This window comes from Toxorhynchites rutilus, chromosome 1 (assembly GCF_029784135.1).
Source record: "Toxorhynchites rutilus septentrionalis strain SRP chromosome 1, ASM2978413v1, whole genome shotgun sequence".
Taxonomy (NCBI): domain Eukaryota; kingdom Metazoa; phylum Arthropoda; class Insecta; order Diptera; family Culicidae; genus Toxorhynchites; species Toxorhynchites rutilus.
Genome location: NC_073744.1, coordinates 15,441,350 through 15,466,604, shown reverse-complemented (window position 1 = coordinate 15,466,604; position 25,255 = coordinate 15,441,350). Strand labels below are relative to the sequence as shown.

The 25,255-nt window shown below is 38.7% G+C and overlaps 1 protein-coding gene across 7 annotated transcripts; it reads left to right on the top strand.

The window, feature by feature from the left end:
* Positions 1–689: 689 nt before the first annotated feature.
* Positions 690–25,225, top strand: LOC129762024 (anosmin-1). 7 transcript variants are annotated; one of them, XM_055759987.1, is made up of 8 exons: positions 690–1,005; positions 1,630–1,894; positions 14,861–15,025; positions 15,109–15,670; positions 15,733–15,950; positions 24,184–24,374; positions 24,436–24,634; positions 24,701–25,225. In XM_055759987.1, exons 3-8 carry the CDS (start codon positions 14,861–14,863, stop codon positions 24,911–24,913), a joined length of 1,548 nt encoding a protein of 515 aa, XP_055615962.1. In that variant the 5' UTR covers positions 690–1,005; positions 1,630–1,894; the 3' UTR covers positions 24,914–25,225. The 7 variants fall into 7 exon arrangements, with proteins under 7 accessions (XP_055615962.1, XP_055615960.1, XP_055615959.1 ...); XM_055759985.1 differs by having other exon boundaries at positions 690–1,028; XM_055759984.1 differs by having other exon boundaries at positions 690–1,028; positions 1,518–1,894.
* The last annotated feature ends 30 nt before the right edge of the window (positions 25,226–25,255 follow it).

The following is a 25,255-nucleotide window of genomic DNA, read 5'->3' as shown; positions in this document are numbered from 1 at the left end:
ATAATTTGAGACAAATGTAATTAAACATAGTTTTAGTTTCTTTTTACCATGAATATGTATTTTATTGTAGTCCAATGAAAAATGGCTTTATTGTTTTCAAAAATCAAATTAATTTCGCGAAACAGTACCATTTCGAGTTGACAACAAAGCTCAAGTGCTCGAAATATGAGACAAAACGGTACTTTTCAATGTCGAAGTCGCCTAAAAACAAGAATTTTGTGTAATGAATGGCCGTTGCATTTTAGTGGGTCGGATCGGGGCCACCTTCCCCTACCAGATTGGGCGAGAATGCTGATGATTTTTCCTGCAATTTGATATCATAGAGCCATACACAAACGTTTGGCTTCCCTTTGATTTTGACTAGAATCTAGTGTACAATCGAAGGATACTAATCACAACACACAATTCATCCGCTCTCTCCCACCCCATTGCACTTTCAATTACTCCACTAAGCTTTGTTTTGATTGGTATTCTCCCTCTCTCTCGCAGTGGGTGAATTTTAAATGTGCAAATCGCGAGAAATAGAGTGCATAAATGTGAGCGAAAGAGAGAGAGAGAGAGAGAGAGAGAGAGAGAGAGAGAGAGAGAGAGAGAGAGAGAGAGAGCGAGTCTGTATGCAACCACGCGCGCTAGAAATCCCTTGCAAAGTGGAGTTATCCTTTCCCGCGCGTTGCGTTTAGTGTGGTCATTCCGTTGCTGGCTGCGTTCGGGTTCGGATGCACTTTGCATATGTTCGGTTTGCCGGCACTGACTGCACCGAGTTCGAAGTTCGTATCTTGTGCACTCAGCCGGCTAATTAGTGTTCGTTTGTGTTCAAAGTGATGCAGCAGTGGGGGAGGAAGAGTGGAAGGAGCTCCCACAGCAGAAGCAGCAGCAGCAGCAGAACGGCAAGCAGAAGCAGTTGCAGTGCAGATACCGATCAGTGCGGACGTGATTTTCAAGAAAGCAATTGTTTGAGGTCCTCGCCGCCACCTCAGTAGTAGTAGGCCAGCGAGATTTCGAGTAGTACGCGAATCGGTTTTTGGAAAGTTTGTGTTCGTCGTTTTTGGGATTACTTGCGCTGCTCTCCTTTCATAGCCATAGTGTTGCCAATGATGATGGCCGGATCGGAATCGATACGCTGCATAAGGCGGCTCGCACACCGCAGCAATAAGCAACTAGCAAACTGCAGTACACAATATGCAACAGGAAACATATTTTGTTGTTCTTCGCATACCAGAGCAATAAAAACCCCTGACATTATGCAAACAATCGCCTTAATGTACGAAACTTGTCAAAATATGAGCGATAAGTTGCTATTCAACCGACACGCCGTGTTGCTAGCGACATGTGTTGCTCTGTAAAGGCGACAGCGATATCGTATTGCGTCGGTGTGCGAGATCAACAAAGATTAAATGGAAAAATCCATTGGTGATAATATTGCTTATTGCATGTTGACAGTTGCTAGTTGCTCATTGCTCCGGTGTGCGAGCCGCCTAAGGATACCGACAACCGAACACAACAGTCACTGCCGAAAGGAAGCAGCAGCAGCAGCAGCAGCACGGAAATGCAATTAACGAGAAGAATTCGGTGCAAATAAAGTGAAAACGTGTGTCGTGCGGTTGATTTATGGGATTTATATTCTACAAGAGCCGAGAGGTCGAAAATGTCTTTCTGATTTTTCGATGCATACAAATTGGTGTAAGGAATAAATGTGTGGGCAATTAAGTTGACTGAGGTGATCGATAAATTGGAAGGAAAGTGGAATATTTAATTCGGTCGATAGCGTTTATGAAGTGAGCTTGTTTTAAATGGAGATGAGCCACCAGTGCTTGAGCGTGCTGATTTTCTGAGAACGGTGATGTGGGTTTCCCCTTAGTGTGCCATAACGATCGAACGGGGACGAATTTTCAAGGTGTGGATCATTCAACTACAGTAAATATATCCTTTTGGTCGAGCTAGATACATTGTTTACGCAATTTATAACCCGATATTGATCATTCATCATTACGCAAGCCTCCAACGCAAAAAGGCAGCGACAATGCGTAATGCGAAGGCTGCATTTGCAGTGGCAGTGCGTGCGTATAAGATTGCTACTTTTGCAACATGCTGACTCTTAGTAAGGCTTTTTCGTCTTTTTTTGCGGATTCTACAGCTGATACCCTACCGTCTGCTGCTAGGCACTGGCACTGCCGGTCTGCTCCACTGTAGCTGGGTGTAGTAAGCATTATAAATTTAAACATGTAATCGATACAATCAATCCGGTTCAATAGTGGAGATACGATGATATGCCCTTCAGTAAAGCGGCTTTTATGCGATTTTCTATGTTATGGGTTTCGTTTTCGACTTTGTTTTGTACCTGATAACGCTTTCACGCTTTACTATCAGCTAGCTGGGGGTGCATTTAGTAAAGGATTGGAAGAAGTTTACTTTTCATGCGAACGATATGAGAATGGGGTGGAAAGCGGGTTAACTATCATGGTATTCTCTCATTAATCTGAACCTCTGCGTTACCCCCCCCCAAATGTCAAACTATTTTCACACATTTTTAATCCACTTGAAAATAGAAAAAGTGCGTTCGTTGAAATGATTCAGTTCCCTTTTACTCTTAAATACATTAGACAACATAATCTATATATATAAAAATGGATTTCTGTCTGTCTGTCTGATTCTTATGGGCTCGGAAACTACTGAACCGATCAACATGAAAATTGGTATGTAGGGGTTTTTGGGGCCGGGGAAAATTTTCGTGATAGTTTGAGACCCCCCCTCTCTAAGGGGGGGCTGCCATACAAATGAAACACAAATTTCTGCATTACTCGGAAATTAGTCAAGCAAAGGAAACCAAAGTTGGCATGTGAAGGTTTTAGGGTGCAATAAATGTTTCTATGGTGAATAGACACTCCTCCCCTCTCGCTAAGGGATAGCTGCCATACAAATAAAACACAAACTTCTGTATAACTCGAGAAATAATCAAGCAAATTGAGCCAAATTTGGAGTGTGAGGGTTTTTGGGTACGAGAAATGTTTTTATGATGGTATGACATCCATCCTTCCTCTGGAATGTAGAGGAGGTCCCATAAAAATAATACACATATTTCAACCAAACATATTCGAACCAAACATGACAATTGAAAATTTTCGGAAAACTCTGAAAAAAAAGTTCGAAAAATTCTATGCGAATTGTTCTACAATTACATATTGACAAGCTGAACCGATCAACATGAAAATTGGTATGTAGGGGTTTTTGGGGCCGGGGAAGGTTTTCGTGATAGTTTGAGACCCCTCCCCCTCTCTAAGGGGGGGCTGCCATACAAATGAAACACAAATTTCCGTATAACTCGAAAACTAATCAAGTAAATGGAGCCAAATTTGGCATGTGAAGGTTTTAGGGGGCACGAAATGTTTCTATGGTGAATAGACACTCCTCCCCCCGCTAAGGGGCAGCTGCCATACAAATAAAACACAAACTTCTGTATAAATCAAGAAATAATCAAGCAAATTGTGCCAAATTTGGAGTGTGAGGGTTTTTGGGTACGAGAAATGTTTCTATGATGGTATGACATATATATATATATATATATATATATATATATATATATATATACATATATATATATATATATATATATATATATCGGTGAAAAGTTTTGTATAACTGTAACTTTTGTATATTGTAAAAGTAAAAAGTAGTGATTTCTCTTCAGTGAGAAATTCACAAGCGTTTACATATGGTGAATTTATTCAAGTTATATATACCTCGAATAAGTGTATCATATTTATTTTCATCTGTTTACACCTTTTTTCACGTGAATAAATCCATCTATAGCTATAGATCTCCCTAATGTAAATCCGCCATAACATACTTTGGTGGTATCTTCGTCCTGGCGGAATGTATGATCCTCTTCTGCCAATGTAAAAAAATCCATCACTCTCAGTTCATGTGCGTTACTCTCAAAATACACATTTCAGCGAAACAGTTCAACAATATGAAAAAATATGGTCTCTTATTGATAAATACGGAGTACTCGCAAGGGGCGGCAAGATTGAAATTTGATAAAAATGCAGAGCAGATTTTATTCTTTATTGATTATGGATATTAATGTATTTTCAAAAATATTCATTTTATGTATCCACGTGGACATTATCTGAACCCCCTCCTCCCTCTCCGTGGACAATCGTGGACATTTTCGTACCCCCTACCCCCCCTAAAGTTGTCCACGTGGTATGTGGACAGCCCCTTATTTGCAAGTGGTTGAAAAATCTAGAACGAGAATTGTGTCTGAAAATAATCTGATTTTATAATGACGAGTTTTGGTAGAAGTACTGGGAATTTTATAGTAAAAGGTAATTTTAACGGATAGATTAAAAGATCAATCAATGAATATTTTTGCGATTGAACCCATTAACGTGCGCTTAATAAGAAAACGTGGATGTGACAACGAAAAATAAATTTTGGGCGAGACGAAGTTTGCCGGGTCAGCTAGTTCACCTATAAAAAGACACAGGAGGGTTTGTTTCCGAGACACGATCGCATAGTTGACGTAGGATTCCGTTAGGCTATCTGTTGTTTTGGATATGTTTGAAGAATTACATTGTTAAACTCTTCGGTAATGATTTGGTGGCCCGGAAAAAAGGTCATTTTGTCTGGTTGTTGGGTATTGTTTGTTTACTCGACCAGTGTTCACAACCGAGTGATTATGATAGAAGGATGGTTGGATGGATTAGTCAACAATGCCCACGCTAGTTACCATTTGTGCGCGTCATTTGTTAAACTATCGACCACGAGGGTATTTACATGCTGGTTTCCCCCAGGCACCTTGAATTTGAAATCTCTGTTAGGGAATACATGTCGGTGGAAACAAAAGTTTCCCCTACTTTCATGTGTTTGCAATGCCGATTCCCTCCAGGCAGCTTGGTTTTGATGTCTCTGTTAAGGAACACACTTCGGTGGTTCTCTCTACTTTGATGTATTTGCAATGCCGATTTCTCCGTATCTTCCATTTCGACCAATCAGAACGAGGTATTTCCTTTTGGAGAATTTTCGATTGTTTGATAGTTTTTTTTTATCCCATTTATTTATTTTAGGCTCATTAGCATTTTAACTGTAACAGAGCCAAATTTTAATCGTGTACATGTCACATGGTTATCATATCTATAATTAGTACATTACACAGTTGCCATTCGCCAGTATTCCTTCTATACCATTACATATGGTACATTTACACAGTAGCCATTTAGGCGTAAGAGTTTTCTTTCTGTTCTTCCATTATCCAGGACAGCGGAGACAGTTGATTGATCATTGTTGAGTTATTTATAGAACAGCAGCCCGATGTGTCTTGCAGAGCAGAGCAAATGTATGGATGAATCGATCTTATTTCGACCGTGGATCGATCTCCATCGCTGATGATTGTTGCGTGGACGTAGCTATTCTGTAACAACACAAAGATGGTTAATGAGGGTCCTGAGTTTTGAACTCACGATCGATCGCTTACTAAGCGAACGCGCAACCAATGTGGCTACGGAGACCCCCAATTGTTTGATAGTTAGTTTCATATGATATATTATTTTCTCTATTGTGATGAATTGTTATGGAGTGCTCAGATGGATTGATGCAAATATCTCGTAAATCCATCAGGAAATAAATGACCAATAATTGTGAGCACATGAGCCGCCGCATGTGTCGTCAATTTCAATCAATCAGAAGTGGGTATTTCCGTTAGGATAGGGGTTGAGATTTTCCAATTGTTCGATAGTTAGTTTCATGACATATAATATTTTATCCGATGTAAAAAATTCTTATGGAGTGCCCAAATTGATTGACGCAAAAATCTCATCAATCCATCATGAAATGACTGAGCTATAAGCGTTTGAAATTGGACACTTCTCACGATGTGCTCAGTTTTTGATTTTAATTTGCACCCCAATATTTTCCAGAAAAACGTAATCCTACGTCAAAAAGGATTCTGAAATGAAAGGAAAAAGAAAAGGAAAAATGGTGCGTCGTCGACGTCTTTGAATGGATAGCGATTCTAGGACATTAGTATTCCGACTTCTACCGACCACCTCATTCAAATTTGCTGGCTTCTTGAGACTTTGAGCGCTGTATTTTACAAGGTTTAAAAATTGCATTTGTACTATACTTGTTTCGGTACAATCGATCTAGTCACGTTTTCCCAATCAGTTGCACACGATCGCAGCAAACAGGAGTGAGAAAATCTGACATTAGGCAAAAACGGCTCTCACATGGGGAAGTCTTGTTTATTATGTTAACACTAAACCTACCACGAGGGGTTTTAAACTTTTTTAAATTTTCTTGCAAATTACATTGTCACAACATAATTTTCCTACACTAGTTTTCTTAAAACATACATCGAATGTATTTTTCAGGTTTTACTCCTCTCTTGTTATTTTTTTTACTGAGAAATATATGTAATCTGCCCTAACTACCGCAACGGGTCATTTGACCCGTGCAAGCATTCATATGATATCAGAAAGATTTGTATATGTGGTTGTGATATAAAACCATTGTATTACATATTTTTGCCATAGATTTATATATTTTGTTGTATTTGTGAATGAATAGTGAATTAATTGTATTGCTGACTATCCAAACGAGCTAACAGTAACAATGCCAAGCTACAGTGCTATTTTGCGTATCAAAAATTGTAATTTCATTATTTTGCCAATAATTGCTATTCTAAAATGTCGAAATACACCCATACCTCGCTTTACGGCCTAGATACGTAGGTCCGCTACAAAATGGCGGATTACACATTTTCTCAGGATTGCTTCAATATGGGTATCAAATGAAAGGGCTTGACTAGTAGAACACAGTTATTTATGAAAAATGCAAATCCAAAATGGCCGGCATCATAAAATGGCGCCATTTTTTTTTTCAAAGCCCCATCAATATGGATATCAAAAGAAAGTGCTCGACTGGTAGAAACCCAGCAGCACAGCAGATCATGAAAAATCCAAATCCAAGATGACCGCAGTTCCCAAATAAACAATTACTTTTCAATGGTTCCATTCAGCTTGTCAAGCCTTTTCATTTGATACCCATATAGATGGGGTTCTGAGACAACATGTAATCCGCCATTTTGTAGTGGCCGCCATCTTGGATTTACATTTTTCATAAATAACTGTATTCTACTAGTCAAGCTCTTTCATTTGTTACCCATATTAGCTATTCAATATGGAATTATACAAATTATTCAAAATTTCCGAAAACCAAAAATAAAATACTCCGGATAATCGAGTCCGACAATCATTTTGCGATACAGAACTTGTCAATATCTCAACTTCACACGAAGTTATTGATATTTCTTCCCAAAAAATACGCTCTCTGCAATTGTTTGTCATTCTTTCCAGGGCAAACATAAACAAAGTTTATTGGCTACATTTGAAAGAGCATATTTCACTCTACATGATGTGAGATTTTCAAAACTATCTTATTTTTCGTGTTTGAGTAAATTAGAATTTAAAAAATAGATCTTGGGTAAAAAAACATCAATAACTTTGAGTAGGATCAATATATTGACAAGTTCTACATCGCAAAATGTTGGTCTTGATAAGCTCTAAAAGTCGTACGAAGACGGTTTTGATATAGAATTTGAAATATAATAGTTAGAGCAAAAAAACTCGCTTTGGTCATGGTCACCCTAATGCAACCTAGGAAAAAAGCGCTGAATCGAATCTATTAAAAGATTGAAAAAAGCTTTGTTCAACAAAGTTGTTTAAAATAATTCGGGCTACAACATTGTCGAACTATGTTTATCTCTATCTATAAAGATAAGAAAGTTTGATCGACAATTCTGGTCACCCTATTTTAATAACATAAAAATGAGCGCTCTATCATATGTAACACCTTTGTCGAAGACAGAGTTTGTCTAAAGAATAAATATCTCCCACAAAGTTTTTTTTAACTAAGTTGCATTAGGGTAACCATAAAAAACCGTTTTTTGACTCTAACTTTTATATTTGAAATTTTACATCAAAGTTGCCTTCGTACGTCTTTTTAAGCTTATCAATACCAACATTTTGCGATACAGGATTTGTCAATTTCTTAATCCCACTCAAAGTAACTGATGGGGTTTCACCCAAAAACTAATGATTTCAATTTTAATTTACTCAAACACAAAAAATAACATTTCTTCGAAAATCACATATTATATAGAATGAAATTTGTTCTTTCAAATTTCGTCAACAAAGATTTTTTATGTTCGCCCCAGAAAGAATGGCAAGCAATTGAAGGGAGCCTATTTTTTAGGAACAAATATCAATAACTTTGAGTGAAGTTGAGATATTGACAAGTTCTGCACCGAAAAATGTTTGTATTAGTAAGCTCTAAAAGTCTATCGAAGACAGTTTGTATGTAAAATTTGAAATTTAAAAGTTAGAGCAAACAAACAGTTTTTTTCATGGTAACCCTAACGCAATTTAGAAAAAAGGCGCTATATCCGTTATTTCAAGAGATAGAAAAAAACTTTGTTCTACAAAGATGTCTCAAATAACTGGGGCTACAACATTGTCGAACTATGTTTACCCCTATCTATAAAGTTAAGAAAGTCAGATTTTTTATTTCAGCGACAATTTTGGTCACCCTATTTTTGATAACATGAAAATATGCGCTCAATCATATGTAACAATTTTGTCGAAGACAGTTTTTGTCTAGAGAATAACTGTCGAGCTCTAAATGCGAATTTCCACTTAAATGCATTTCCTGGACCATTGTGCAATGGTGGACCTATAAATCTGTCATTATTGAGCCGTCGAATCGGTTTTTTTTGAGCCGGTGTTGATCCAGCACTGGTATATTATTAGGTTAGGGAAAAAGTATCCTTTAGTTAAAGTATTCCCAATTGCTGTGGAAGACTCATATTTCCTTCAACACAAACGGAATACAAACTTTCATTCGAATTAAAAATACTTATGTTTTGTCATTTGTCGTTTTCATTTGGAATTGCTCTATAGCCTTTTGAAATAAACTACAGCAGAAGACGAAGCATTTAGAAGTATTACTGTTCTTTCTAAAAATTATTTATGTATAAATTAATCATTTGAGAAGTATTTTCGGAAAATGATATTATTTGTTATGTGGAAGACATAACTGTAGACAATTCTGGATCAAGTAGCATTAGCGTCTATTTTGAGCGATTTTGAAAACATTCAATCCACGAGCTTCGAGGATTATCGGTCGTAATCTTCAATTAATTCATTGATTGATTCTGCACCATTTTACGCTTGTGATAAAAATAAGTCGGTATAAAAGACGCGTAGGTCGATCGACGCTCAATGTATTTATTCAAGACGATGCAAATTTCTATGAGAAGGCGTCAATTATCTTTGTGAAGTCGTTGAAAACAGTGAAAACTCTTCTTATCGCTACACGAAAGTATCTCCTGAGTGCCACGGGTTATTGATTGGCCTCAGCTCCCAGAAAATTCATTGCTTCCACGAAAAAGGAGCCCTTGGGCGACACTTATTTTTGTTGACTGTTGTCGGTACTCTCTGACTGACCGACTTGGTACCTTGGCTTGTGCAGTTGTTTTATCACTTCGTTCAAATAAACGCGATTCACCCACCCTCGCGTATCGTGTCAGCGCGTGCGAGGTTTGCCATCCATTATTTTCCGCTTCCAACCCTTCACGCCTCCCGGTCTGATTCGCGCTCGGTCAAGCTTCCGCACGTTTTGCCTGCAATAAAGTCTTCAGATGATTTCAGCTGGAAATAAATAAATCATACAAGGAAAATGACATAAAATAAACACTATGGCAATGACGACAGAAAGAGGTGACATATCGTCGCAAAAACCCTGACCCAGGACAAACGATTTGCGCGTCATTTGTCGTTGCTCACCGGTTTGCTTACCAGTTGTTCCTTCGTGTCTCCTTTGTGGGAGGAGAGTTTCATCACGCAATGCTCCTTTCGACTTAGATCAGCTGTACTCAACCTGCGGCCCACCAGGCCCTTTTGGTTAGCCCGCCCGGCCCGAGATCCAATCACGAAAACTTAAGAAATCATCTAGAAAACATGAGATAAGAAAAACGGAGTTTACACATCGAACATTACATATCTACACATTAGTTAGTTGTCTAGATAAGTGGTATTAGTAGATTAAATATCTATTAAATACATTTAATCCGATCGTTAGGGCCAACCCTGTCGACATTGATGCACAAAAACTAAAATATCGATATGAAAATATGAATATGTAATCATTACCCTTTTTTGACATAAGACTACGTCTCTCAGTAATGGTACCAGATCAGAAAACTGGTCAGGATTTTCTATAAAATAGTTTTACCGTTAAATTTATTTTAGCTATGTATGTTTTTTTGGTTTGTATTCCAATCGAATCAGAAATTCTTTAAACTTTTCGGTTATTTATACATTATGATCCCCCAACCCATAAATGATTTAAATTAGGGAAAAATGGAAGAATACACACTTTCCTATCGTGTTCATGTGACCGAGTATGTATGAGGGATGTGCAATATTCAAATATCACTGCTAATGCTAATAAGGCGTAAATTGGTCGCTCGAAATGCAATTGACAGACAATGTGGATAGAGATAATATTGCAATCTTAGCTCCCCCGTATTCTATCCATTTAGTATAAACAAGCCATTCGCGATTTCAAAACACAGTAGTCACAATACATTAGGCATCTAGCTAGCGATCAGACGGCAGCGAGTTTTTCGAATAACCTTTCTCAAGGCTGAGTGTTTAGTTGAGTTTTCCAAAATGTGTCTTTTTCATCATCATTCAAGTCGTCTCGCTCCAGCTATCAAATAGCAGTCTTTCACAATGCTGATGTCACACACAAAGGTTTTGCTCGATACTAAGAAAGAATGAATGATCGATATCACATTGTACGTATGGTGCAATTTTGTTCGGTGGGGATACCACGTCGATTTGCATGCCGTCTGGTGAAGAGTGCCTCTGTATTTTTGCATCACATCAATCTGTACTGGGGTGTATGTTTATAATTTCTGGAACAAGAGCATTACTGATGCAAAGTTTCGAACGTTAATTCCCTTTTTTCAGTTGTACAAAGTGGTATGTCAATCACTTCATTCGATAGATAAAAGATGCTTCGAAAGCAAACCATTGAAATCACAAAAATCTATAAATATGAGTACCTGCTCGAAAGTCCACCATAGTCAAAATTTGTCGATGCATGTCGTAGGTTGTGAACGAAAGTTCTCTATGTGTTTTGCTCGCGCTGGTCAATCTCAGTTTCTATTTTATTTGTGTTTTATTTCTTTCAGAATAAGCAAGAAGCAAGCATAGTGTAGAGCGCAATCAAAGCTGAAGAGAAATATTAAGTTGGAGGTACATCATCGGTTTTCATACAGTGGAGATTGCGTTATCTAATAGATAACGGTAATGTGAGACAAACAACTCAAACTAGAGGTGGACAAAACGGTTCGTTTCAGCGAGCGGCTGAATCGAGACTCTTTCGGCTCTTTTTAAGCCCGGACTCTTTCCAAAAGCGGCTCTTTTGACGTGGGGCTACGTCTAACCGGAGTATATGGGGGTAAAATGAAAACCTAAACATAGAACATGCATGAAAAAATGAAAGATTCCGAATGCTCATAACTCGATCATTTCTAATTGGATCGGAAGGATGTTTGCATCAGTTGATACGGAATATTTCTACGCTTCTAACGCAATTAATAAAATGTTATTTTTTATTAGATAATAAACTGAATAACTGTCAAATGTTAAACGCTATCTAAACGCCCTAACTAGCTAGTTTTGATTGGCCCGATTTACGGTTTCCCCAACACAGCCATCAAAACCAAGCAGCCTTGGGGAAATCGACATTGCAAACACATGAAAGTATGGGGACTTTCGTTCGCACCGAAATGTGTTCCCTAACACAGACTTCAAAACCAAGCAGCGTTAGAGAAATCGGCATTGCAAATACATGAAAGTCGGGGGTATTTTTGTTCCGACTGAAATGTGTTTCCCTAACACAGACCTCAAATCCATGGAGCGTGGGAAAATTGGCATTGTAAATTTATGCAAGTCTGGGGCATTTTTGTTCCGACTGAAATATATTTCCCCAACACAGACTTCAGAACCAAGGTGTCTGAGGAAATTGGCATTGCAAATTAATGCAGCTCAGGGGTATTTTTGTTCCGATTGAAATGTGTTTACCTAATAAAGACTTCTAAACCAAGGTGTCTGGGGAAATCGGCATTGCAAATACATGCAAATCGGGGGTATTTTTGTTCTGACTGAAATGTGTTTGCCTAACACAGACATCAAAACCAAAATGTCATCATACCAAACGTAAAATACTGTCATTAAATTTGCTTGTAACGAAGAACATAATCTATTGCATGAATTGACCTTACATGGCATTGTACAATCTTTTTACTCACAAAGCAAATATATTGAATTCAATTGAATTCGGAAATTGTTTCATTCAATAAAAATTTTAATCAATAAAAACGAATGATTGCTAAGCTAAGGAAGTCCCACGTCAAACTTGCAACCCACCCATTTTTTTATGTACCGCGGCTCTTTTTTGAGCCGAGACTCTTTTGAACAGCGGCTTTTTTTGGGCCCGGACTCTTTCCAAAAGCGGCTCTTTTTTGTACCGCAGCACTTTTTTGAGCCGAGACTCTTTTGACGAGACTTTCTTTTTGAATGCGGATCCTTTTTGAACCGCGGCTCTCTTTTGAACCGTGGTTCATTTGTAAAGAACTGTGGGTCGTTCGCTCGTTCTGACGAACCGGCTCTAAAGAGCACTAAAACTTTCGACTAAAGAGTTTTTTGAGAAATTTAGATGCATTCTAAAAATCTATTTAGTAGTCAGCCATTCCATGTCAAATCGATATAGTAGTTCTCAGATTTTTGTCAAAAGTGGTAATTTTGTTCTTTATCGCAAAACATTAGATCCCTTTTTTTAAATTTTTTTTTTCATTAGGGTTCCCATTTCCTTTCTAAGGTGGTCCGATTTAACATGTTTTAAGCTTTCGTTCAATATTGCTATGTGACTAGATTAGACCTATGCGACTAGAATTGATTCTTAACGCAAGTGTAATCAAAGAAGGTTAGCTTATTGGCTTCAATTCGATATGTCAATCATCTAAATCGGTTCAGTAGTTCAAATGTTACGAATTTTTGATAAAAGTCATTTTTGGATGAAAACAATAAAAAACGACTACCATCAATAATTACGAAAATAAAATCCATTGTTTTTGCAGGTTCAAAATTTTTAATGAAAAGCTAGTTCATTGGCTTCAATTTGATTTGTCGATTATCTAAATCGGTTCAGTGGTTCAAAAGTTATAAATTTTTGAAAAAAAGTCGTTTTCGGGAAAAAGTGGAAAAAAATATTTTTGGACCACCCTAAAATGGAAATTGGCACCCTAACGAAAAAATGAAAAAATGCGGGTCTAATATTTTGCGGTAAACAACAAAACTAGCGCTTTTCATGGAAATCTGAGAACCACTATATCGGTTTGACATGGAATGGCTGCATGTTTGTATGTTTGCTTGGAGAGAGCTTCTGTGAATTCTGGAATGTGTTTGGATAATGATGTAATGATGTAATGATGTTGATTTGAATAGTAGAAGGTTTAAGCTTTCTCAGTCGCCTCTAGCCTTGAAAAATGCCAGTTTGAAATACCAATCTAAGCAATCCGGCCTTGAGAAATACTATTTGGAAAACCTTGCTGTTTGGATGATTGATGAATGACTAATTTGTTATTTTCTAATCGATCATTCAACTTTCGTGATTCCATTGTTTTCGGGTTGAAAGTGACATAAGGTATTTTTCAACGTTGAAAGATGTGTTCTTCGGTGAAAAACTGAAGTTGAAATTTTTTTTCGATGGTTCAATGGTATTGCTTTCGGATCCGCAGCCACCACAAAACAGCTTCGGGTTGGTTTCTGTTACCGTTCTACGTCTGCTGAGATGTTTCATTCTGCGTTGGGGATATAATTTTGCTAGGAGATACTGGAAAACAACTTAGATATTCAAGAAGGTCAGAGTTCCAATTTTAGTGTTCTAGACAGCGAGCAATCAACAGTACTTGTTGATGCTCAGAATTAATTTGACAATCTACTCAAATTGCTTCGCGAAACGTTCGCGATCCTCACTCAGTGAAAGCACTCATTTGTCGGCCCTTGCAATCTATCGAATATTTGTATCGAAGAGTTTTTTTTATTAAATTCAATGTTCGTGCTCGCCGGCAATAATTTCGTAGTTCTATTTGACCCGCACTGGTCGTGTCTTGAACATCACTCTTCTTCATGGCACGCGGCACCATGACGTGTTTGTGGCCCCATGAAAAAAAGGTTGAGCACCGATGATTTAGATGAAACATTTTCTCCGATCAATCAAGACATTTCATAGTTTTCTCATGACACACATGATCAAGACGTCTGTAATATGACATGCCTCGTGCACAAACCGTCGAATACTTCCGTCGGCAGATTTTGTGTCCTACAACCCGATTGTACAACTAGGCAACTATTTTTCACACAACAGGGGCGAGATTGATGTGAACCGGCAGCGCGATACGCGATACATTGTTGTCGCCAGTTTTCCGTTACAACAAAGTCGGACGGTTTTGGGTTACGGCATTTTGCGAGTGCAAAACAGTTGATTTACAGCATTTTTCGTTTAATGAAGGCAAACGAGCTAACCGTTCAGTATTTGACAATCGAACCATGACTGGGCGGATTAGGTCTTTACAAGAGGTAATCCTTCCTAATACCTCGACCGCATTGTAGCATCATTACTTACTGCAAATATCGGTTTGCATGCGTCGAGAGAACCTTCCACGACTAGTAGCTAGTGTATTGAATAACTACTCGATTAATGATTGATTCATTTTTTTTTCATCCCCATGTAGATGTTGTGCACAGTTGGGGTTGTGAAGTTGATGCTGATACAACACCTGGTTGGCGTTTCGTCCCTGATGAGCAGCGTGAGCACGGCGATCGGCCGAAGACACACTGATAACCTGCTGATCGCACGATGTCGCTCCAAATGTACGAGCACAAACGACAAAATGACGGTAACCCGCTTTAAAATAATGATATTTTTCTTGGAAACTCACGAAATCTAAAGAAAAATTTACTCTCATCATTTGGTTCACAGTGCGAAAGCTCGTGCATCCAAGACTATCTGGAAAACTCCTCCTACAAGAAATACGGCGACTGTCCGAAGGACCCACTCAACCGTCTGGAAGCAATCTGTCAGAACACCTGCCAGAGCACTGATTATCACTGTCCGGGGATCGAGAAGTGCTGTTCGCACTCGTGCGGCATGAGCTGCCAGGCGCCCATTGGTTTGGAAAAAGTTCGCGGTTTGCCACCGGTTCCGTTTCATGTTGTTCTGCGTGAAGCGGGACGTAGTTTTCGGATGGCCGAGATTCAGTGGGAAATTACCCTGGAAGAGGAGATGTCCAGTGCGATCTACTTTGTGATCGAGTCACGGCATCACATTGGGATAAGTTTTGCGGAGCGTAAGCTGGAAAACGATTGGCAGAATCACACGCCGACGGTTATCTACGAGGTCAAAAGGGCGGGCAATCAGAAGCGCTACGTCGGAGAGATGAAGCTAAAGCCGGGCCGCTGGTACCAGGTTCGAGTGGCGGCGGTCAATGAGCTGGGCACCAAGGGCTACTCGGTCGTTTCGAAGGAGTTTCAGCTGAGTAAAAGTCTGTTCGGAATGAAATTTTGTAGCGAATCATGGGTTAACCTTGTTTAATATTCTCATCAGCAGAGCCACAACCACCGCAACCACCAAAAAATTTCACCCTAGGTCAATTGGTACTTAATGCAAATGGAACATACAACCGAAAAATCACGTGGACATTACCGCGATCGGATCTTCCCGTGGAGAAGTACAAAATCAGCTGGAGTTTGTATCTCAACGCAAGCGCAGGACCGAAAGCGGGAAATTCCTCGTTATTCAAGGAAACGGCCACCGTATCGGCGGTAAGCACTTCAAGCTGTGATATTTTTAATAGTTCAATCACTTGTATTAGGAGTACCGGTAAGTTTCTAGGTATTTTTTTTCAAAGATTAATGCTTTGTTCTGCAAAAATGGTTACAAATTTAATTTTCAAAGTATTGTCCTTCGCTAGTCACAACTTTTTCCCACTTTTCTGGCAAGTCACGGATCCCTTTGCGGAAATAATCGGCCGGTTCGTCGGCTAACCACGAATCGATCCAATTTTTGACTTCATCAAAATTGACATCAAAAAGTGCTGGTCAACCAGGCCATGTTGCATCGATCGGAAAAGGTAGTAATCGGACGGAGCAATGTCTGGAGAAAACGGCGGGTGGGATAGGACCTCCCATTTCAGCGTTTCCAAGTATGTTTTGATCGGTTTCGCGACCTGTGGCCGAGCATTGTCGTGCTGCAAAATAACTTTATCGTGTATTTGCTCGTATTGTGGCCGTTTTTCCTTCAGTGCATGGCTCAAACGCGTCAATTGTCGTCGGTAGAGGTCCCCCGTAATGGTTTCATTCGGTTTTAGCAGCTCATAGTACACCACACCCAGCTGGTCCCACCAAATAGACATCATAACCTTCTGGCCGTGAATATTCCGCGCGACCGACGATGTTGATGCATGGCTGGCGTATTCATACGTTGCCCGACATTTAGGATTGTCGTAAAGGAACCACTTTTCATCGCCAACAACGATTCGTTGCAAAAACAACCCTTTTTTTATGCCGTTGGAGCAACTGTTCGCACGTGAAAAACGGCGTTCGACGTCTCGTGGCTTCAATTCATACGGTACCCAATGTCCTATCTTTCGGATCGTTCCCATTGCTTTTAAACGATCGGATATGGCGTTTGTGATGGATCTTGATCGAGGAAAGCTTCCAATTCTTCATCTTCAAACTTTTTTGGCGCTCCAGAACGTTTTTCGTCTTCCAAGTCAAAATTATCACTTTTAAACCGTGCAAACCACGTCTGACATTTTCGCTCAGTTGGAGCATGGTCACCATAAACTTCCACCAAAATGCGATGACCTTCCGCAGCTTTTTTCTTCATATTGAAGTAATGATATAACACTCCCCGCAAAAACACTCTCGTTGGTACGGAATTCGCCATGATCGAAGTGGCAAAAAACTATGTTGTTTACGCTTCAACTTTTTGACATATACTGAAAAAGACGCGCAATGACGGTAGCTTTCCAACGAATGTCTGGAAATTTGATTCACTGGAATAATAATCAAGTTACGCCATCTGTCAACCGATCTGTAAAACCGAAGAAACTTACCGGTACACCTAAGTAGTATAATAAGTAGATTTTTGCAAGTGTATTGAGATATTTCTGATACTGGCCGAGTAAGCGTAAAGGTGGAAACAGAATGCCGCGTTGTGCGTTGCTTCTCATCAGCTGTCATTGCTTGCGTTTTATACTTAAACATTCGCCCGACGCAGTCTGTTGATTTGCAGTCACAATCTAGCATTCGCGTCTCCACTTTTCATGTAAACAAAAACAAAATAAAATGAAAATATGAAAATCTTGTTCTTGTTGTGTCCACGGATCAGTTGATTAATTTTAAAAACAACACATTGACATATCCGCGCTGGCGGCATTGAGCTTCGTTTACTAGTTTAGGGGAGCGTGAAAGAATAGCTGATTTTCAGTCGGAGAACACGTTTTCAAAATTAAGTTTGTGAATGAAAATTAGCTTTTCCATATCAAACTAGTATTCTATTGAAATGAATGTTTGCAGGTGGTGAAAAAGTCTCATACGAAAATTGTGTATGAAGACAACTCTATATTATGATGAAAAAATTCAGCAACAATGTTGGAACTGCTTAGCCATATGGTTGAATGAAAGTCAGAAACACGTGTTTCAAATAATCGAATAACATAATGTGAAAAATTTCATTCAAATTTTAGAATTTAAAAGCCGGCTTCATGTCTTCTAATCTGATAGAGATTACACTAACGAGTTTGGGACCCAAGTTATGGCCCTAATTTGACGCATATTTTCGCATGTTGCTGCATCAAAAAAGTATTTGGATAAGTACGAGACTACACAAAGAACATCGAACTTACTTCGTATGAGAACATCTTAAAACGCTGGAGAGGTCGTTTTGACTACAGTAGAATCCCGATTATCCGCGAAAAATGTCGGGCTAGATCATCGCTTATAACGAAAATCGCGGATAACGCAATAAAGGGCTAAAATGAGATACAAATACGAAAAAAAATATTTTAGCATGAAAAGTTATGTTTTATCAATACAGAAATTATTGAACCATTGAACCTAAAACTATTTGATTGCAACCTTTTTAGACCCGAGGTTCAGTCAGATCAATTAGGAGTTCTCGAAACAGATAGAAGTAAACGTAAACATACAGACAAAATATTATCAAAATTAAAATCATCGGGCCCTATTCCAGAAAACGAGACGAGCAGACGAGCGTTCGTCTCTTTTGTTTTCATATTCCAGAAGCCGAGCTCGACTAAAAATAGACGAGTAGATCGTCTGGCTCGACGACCGTTTGGCCGCGCTCGTCGATGAATCAGTCGAATCGTCTAGTTTGTTTGATATGTTTGTTCACCTTGTTGATTGAAAGCATCGGTATTCTTCTGCTCCGCCTTTATCTTCAAAAATGGTTTCACGGCTAAACTAGTATTGTATAAGCAATGTATGTTTTCAACTGCAACCATCAAATTCAGTTCAGTAATTGCTAGATTTTACAGATTTTCAAATGGGCCTCTTCCAAACAACACAACCAAATGTAAACATTGAACTCATATCCAGGGATGCTAGATGACTGTTTTGAATATATGAACACGGCACGAGAAGGGTCTTCACATATTGAACGAAAATGAATCATTCAAAACTACTACTTTATTGGAAATACGAATATATATAGATTTTAAACTTTTCCTGATAAATCGTTGATTAGGTGAACAAACATTGCCCCCAATAAATCCATAATAACAAAACGTCTGAGTGATGAAACCATATGCTCGAGGAAAAATATCAATGAAACCAAAAGATATATGAAACTTATTCCTTTTTGTTATGTTTTTTTAATAGTTTTTGGCACTGAGAAAAGAGTATCGATTGATCAATTTAAAAATTGTTTGTTGTTTTTCTCAAAACAAAAACATGTCTTCTCATCTGACATCACTGATGATACCGAGAAAAACTGACTGAAGTCTCTCCAGTCTACCAAATAAAACATTTCAATGAAACTCGTGTATTGGAATGGGATATTTTGCTCGTCTCGACAGTAACTGAAGCCGAGACGAGACGAAACGAATTGCTCGTCTCGTTTTCTGGAATAGGCCCCATCATACAAAATCTTCTGAAAATAACAGCTCATTGCCGTCTTCAACACCTGTTAAACAAAACGAAAGCGATGAAGCTGAATAAAACGTTGATGATATGAGTTGGTAATAATTCAGATTTAATAACAATTTTGACATGTCGGTAATCACAACTTATTTTATTATCAAGTGTGAACAGGGTTGCCAACTATTATTTTGAAAAATCAGGGAAAATGAAAATAAAAATCAGGACAAATCAGGATAGCTCATATTGTGTTGCCCGAAAAGTTCGAACCGATTTTTGGAAACACAATCGCACTATTTTTATAGGCAGACTACATTTATTCAAGTTTATGAGCACTGTTTTTTTCCACGATCTTTCGTCGTCTTTTGCAAACCCTAAAATGTTATCCTCCCAGAATATGTTTACATCCTCGTCGGAAACTGTTTTATATATAAATGTAAGATATTTTCTATGCTTCTTCGACACTATGTTCGTGTGCTGGAGATAACTTTACAGGGACCCTAACCAGTGATAATCTGAAGGTGCAATATCGGGTTAATTTAGATGGTGGGATAGCATAAATTAAATTGCCGTGTTGTCAAAGAGACATGAAGTTTGGCGTTGCTCTGATGGAGCCGGCTATCACATTGATTAATTCTGGAAGTTCGTTTAGTTTGTTGCGAGCAGTAGTTGTGGGAATCCATCGACTATTTGATTAGTAGAAGCTCATAATGGAGCTTCGAGAATAATGAATAAGTTCAGCTTCGAGATCGATTTGGAAAGAGTATGCTAATGATGATGAGTTTTTATGGAATATCAGGAAATGTATAGACAAAGTTGTAAAGTAAGAATTAGGAGTACGAATTTTAAGTATTCAAAAAACAACAAACAATTATTTTCATTCAAAATATAAAGATTTGAAACTGCTTTTGGGGGTGCTAATCTGATAGAGTATCTTTCTTTCACGCTAACCTCAAGCTTTAATGAATGTCGACAGGGTATCTTGAATAAAGCGAATCGCTTCGAAATATATAGATAATAAACATAAAATGATCAAACATTTACAAGTGCGGATTGGAGAGCTTTTTTATGTAGGCTATTGTGACAATTCTCATTTCCAACCAGGAAAACATCGTATATTTACTACGGATAATTTTCATTCCTTCTACACCTTCTAAACCTTCTACCTTCTAAACTCGAGTTCACCACGAGCAATCGGTTTTCACCTTACTAAGCATAGAGCTAATTGTTTACATATAGTTTTAACAATATATTTAAGAATTCGGCTCCTTCAAACTTATGCAAAGCCTGTAAAAATAAACAAATTTAATAAAAAAAAGTAAAAAAGTACAAAATCAGGAAACATCAGGATCATTTCAGAAAAATCAGGGAAAATTGAGTGTTTGTCAGGATATCAGGGAACGTGTCAAAAAGTCTGGGAAAACCTGAAAAATCAGGAATGGCATCTCTGAGTGTGAATGATGTTTATATGCTAGAGTAGTGCGGGGCAATGGTGCGCATTGGCTTTTTTGACGCAAACGAGCATAAAAATTCGACAACAGTATATATGTTTGATACATTATTATACCAGCAAGCCACACATATAAATAAGATACATTTCATGAAAGTGGTAAAGAGTTATGAGGTAAAAAAAGTTTTGTGATATTTTGATCTATTTGTTTCAATTTTGGGGATGACGATTACTTACCTAAAATAACTGGAAAGCTCAAAACTACACTGTCAAGGAAACCTTCATTCTATAGTAGATGATAGTGCGTATTCGTTTTTGTGAAAAAGTTCAAGAGCTTTTTTTTAAAAATTCGATTAGTTCAAACATTGCTTGTGGGGCAAAGGTGCGCACCAGCGTTTCGCTCTCAAAAAAAAAAAAAAAAAAAAAATTAAAAAATTCAACGAAATTCCAACCAAATTTTTAACGGGACCCAAAAAAGAAAACTGATTTGAAGAAATGCTCAAATGGCCCGATACAGGCTTCGGGAGGGTGTCTCGAAGCGTCGGGTTGTGGCAGACCTCGGTATTTCTGAATCAGCTCTGAGAAAGAGGCTCATATCTGTAAGTGATTTATGATTTAAATCTTCTTTTATTGACATTTCTACTTCTGCTGAGATGTGCCAGCGAGCGCCTAGGGCGGTTCAGACAAGTATTTACGAGTGAGCAGTCTGAGGAGCTGGCGGACCACTGCAGAGCACTGAACAAAGTTTTCTATGGTATGACTTTCAAAGATTTACTGTGCCTGGCGTTTGATTTTGCTGAAGCCAACAACCTCCAGCACGAATTCAACAAAGTTGCAAAACTGGCAGGAAGAGATTGGGTTTCTAGCTTCATGAGCCATTGTCTGTTTCTTCGAACCCAACAACAGCGCAACGAAGCAACAGTGCTCCAAGGCAAAGTGCGAATAGTGCGTTCGGTAGCTTGAAGTGTCTGCTATAAACGTACGGAAAAACGTTTTTGTCACTATAGTAGTTTGCGAGCAGCAGTGGTATGAATGGAACGTGGTTTGTAGTGCGCGTCGGAAATCATGTGTGACGAAAAACACGAACAACAACACACCTGCCTATAACGTGCTGTCGGTGAAGTAATTTTCAGCCGATAGGGGCATTCCAGTGCTCGAACATGCCCCGTACTCGCCAGATCTAGCCCCATGCGACTTTTTTCTATTCACCAAAATCAAATCCGTGTTGAGAGGTACCCGATTTCAGTCCGTAGAAGAGGCGAAGGAAAAAGCGACGCGGCTTTTGAACGCCATCACAAAAGAAGAGTTTCAGCACTGCTTCAAACAATGGAAAAAACGTATGGAAAGCTGTGTGAGGAGCTAAGGGAAGTATATTGAAGGGGAGCAGATCGTTGTACCGTAATTTTTAAAATATAACCCTTTTTCGTAATCAGGCTCGTTGCTCAATAGCCATACCTTGTATTTATAAACTCAATCTATAAAAATAAAAATGATTTGGTGTCCATTCTTCACGATTTAACTCAAGAACGGAGCAACGGATTTAAACAGTCAGTATCAGGATTGATGCGTCTTAAACCAGCGCTACACGATGCGACGAACACCCTCGAATGTTCGACGCTCGATGATTCGACGCACCGTGTAGTCGACTGACGAGCTACGAACCTCCAATGTCGAGTGTCGAATATTCGCGTTGGAAGATAATCCGTTCGTTGTGGATTACCTTCCAACGCGAGTGGCACGAGTCAAAGGATTTTTGTCATTCGTTGATTCGACACTCGATGACATTCGATACACCGCTACACGATTCGTGAAGGAACTATGAAATTGATTCATAAAATCCAAAATGTTCGGCAAAATATTGCAGTTTAATAATGTTGATTTCAAGCATTTTTTAATTTACAGCCCGATATCAGTACAATTGCTACAGCAGCAATTTAAATACTCGCATCGTCATCCAGTTTCCTAATGTTTTTGATGGTAAATAAAAACAATAAACATTCGATCCAAATACTCGCCGATTGTTTGGACCGATTGCATTGAATCGAACATTCACTTCACCGTGTAGCAGCACATTCGTCACAACATTTGTCGATTCATCGAGTCAAATGTTTGAGTCCAACATTCGAGTGAAACGTTGGACGAACCGTGTAGCGCCCGCATTAGTCTATATCAGGTTTATATGTCAAAAAAGAAATTATATACCGCGAGTGTAGATTACCTACATAAAAATAATTTCTGTGGGAATTTGAGTGTTCGAAATGATTTATATCAATATATCAATTGTGGGTGGACGAAGTTCGCCGGGTCAGCTAGTTTGTTGATAAAAAGAATTCTGTTTCAAATGTTGGACATTTTCAGGTATCTTATATTGTCAGTTTGCAACCTCCCAAAAATTTCCACGTGGTATGTTCGACCATAACAACGACCCATAAAACATCATACAACAACCCCCTCCTCCCTACGTGATGGTGCCTACACACTCTGGGAATGATGCTTCTCCCGCTGGTAATGATAAGGCATTTATTTTTGTTACAAGTTACCTCAGAAGTACAATATTCAATAAGTAGCGCACTTTTGTCCCGTACGATGCGCATCTTTGCCCCCACTACGGGGCAAAAGTACGCATTTTTCATTTTGTATTAAAATAGGTTTATGTCCAACTACAAACAAAACTCGAGAAACTCTTGTACTACGTTTCGAAGGTAATATATATAGCTACAATTTGGTAAGCAAACTGAATTTTATTTGCTTTTATTTCAAGAGTTATTGGACGACAACAGTTAGGTGCGCACTTTGCCCCGCACTACTCTTTTGTGTTATAATTTATCAGAAGTTAATAATTATTTTTTTTCAAATATCCGCTATCCGGCCAATATTTGCTATCCAGCCGGATACCGGATAGTTACCGGATGTCCGTTGGTTCAAATTATGTTGAAGTAGTTGTTTTTAAAGAGCAAAATAATTGTTTGCAAAAGTGTATTATGTAATCTGAATAATCTAATGTAAAAAACCTTTGTTTGTTAAAAGAGAAAAGTGCTGATCTTTTCGGATACGCATTGCTGGCATTAATTACACATGTATTACATTAATGGCAAAAGTGTCTCATATTCAACGGATAATAAAACTAAAATTGTTTGTTGATTATACTTCATATGATTTACTCTTGGGAAGGGTTTCGGAAGATTTCACACGAAGAGGAATTATAAAGTATAAGTTCTATATAAAAACACCACATCAAAACACATTGTTAAGTTAACACATATAAAACACTGCTTTTTCAAGGAAAAATATTTCCGACCAGTACGACATCCATTCCCAAATTTAATACGACCGCAAAGGGTTAATATCTCTCACACTCACCTAATCAGTGCCAGGATAGTGTCCAGGCACCACACAAGCATTGCCGTGAGGATTTCAATGTAATTTTATTTCATTCCAACACAGCCGAGTAGACATTTCGAGATCAAAGGACTGCAACCGAACAGTATTTACTATCTGCAAATACATGCCATTAGTGTGTACGGCAAAAGGCGACTCAAGTCAGCGGCCACTAGCGAGCTGATGGACACTACCGTTGATACTGATGAAGCCGCAAGGCCTCCCAACATGGACAATATGTTAATGAACGATGCGAGGTAAGCAGAGGTTTGCGTTTCCCAAACATTCTTCCAACAGGCTACCGCCTTACCATTTCAGCTTTCAACGTCGCACAAAGTCGGGCTCATCCGCTCAGGGTCTGAACTACAAATTTGTTCCTAGAAAAAGCGGTCTTGTGGTGCGTGTTACGTGGCCAGACAAGAATCCCACGGGACGCTACCGATTACATCTCTGCCAGGGGGCCCGAGATTGCCTCACCAAACCAATGGGAGCAAACTTTCACGATGTAATCGTTAAGGTACTCTTCAAGTGGTCTGACTTATTCAGTGAAACCAAACACTAACTGTTCATCATTTGATTCTAGCAACGAACATCGTACGAATTCGCGAGACTTGATTTCGAAACCAAATACACGGTTGGACTGAGACACAACCGTAAGCGCGCTGTGACACAGCAACAGCATGACCGAATTCATCATCAACCCGGAGGTTACGATAGTGTAAGAACTTTTGTGACACCCAAGTGTGACCATTTCCGGAAGGCACATCCTGAACTGCAGCTCGACTGCGCCGTTTAACGCTGCTTGTTGTTACTCCTGTAGTGGAAGATGATATATGAAGTACGAACCGTAGCCATTTCCAGTATCGTAATTGTGAATTTTATCCCGCCATAACTCGCCTCTCTTTCCGTTGATGATGTGAGCCGTGGATAGTTCCTGGGGACGACTTTTTTATTGATTTTTGTTTGTTGTAAGTTTTCATTAGTTTCTATTTTATGTTTTATTCAATGCTGCGCTGCCATTTTATCCAATGTAGAAAGGGATGCAACTGAAGACAAATGAACGAATGTGATTTAAATAAAGACAGTTTGCATTTATGTAAAGAATTAATGGGGATGAATGGTAGAGCATGTGTTTTTC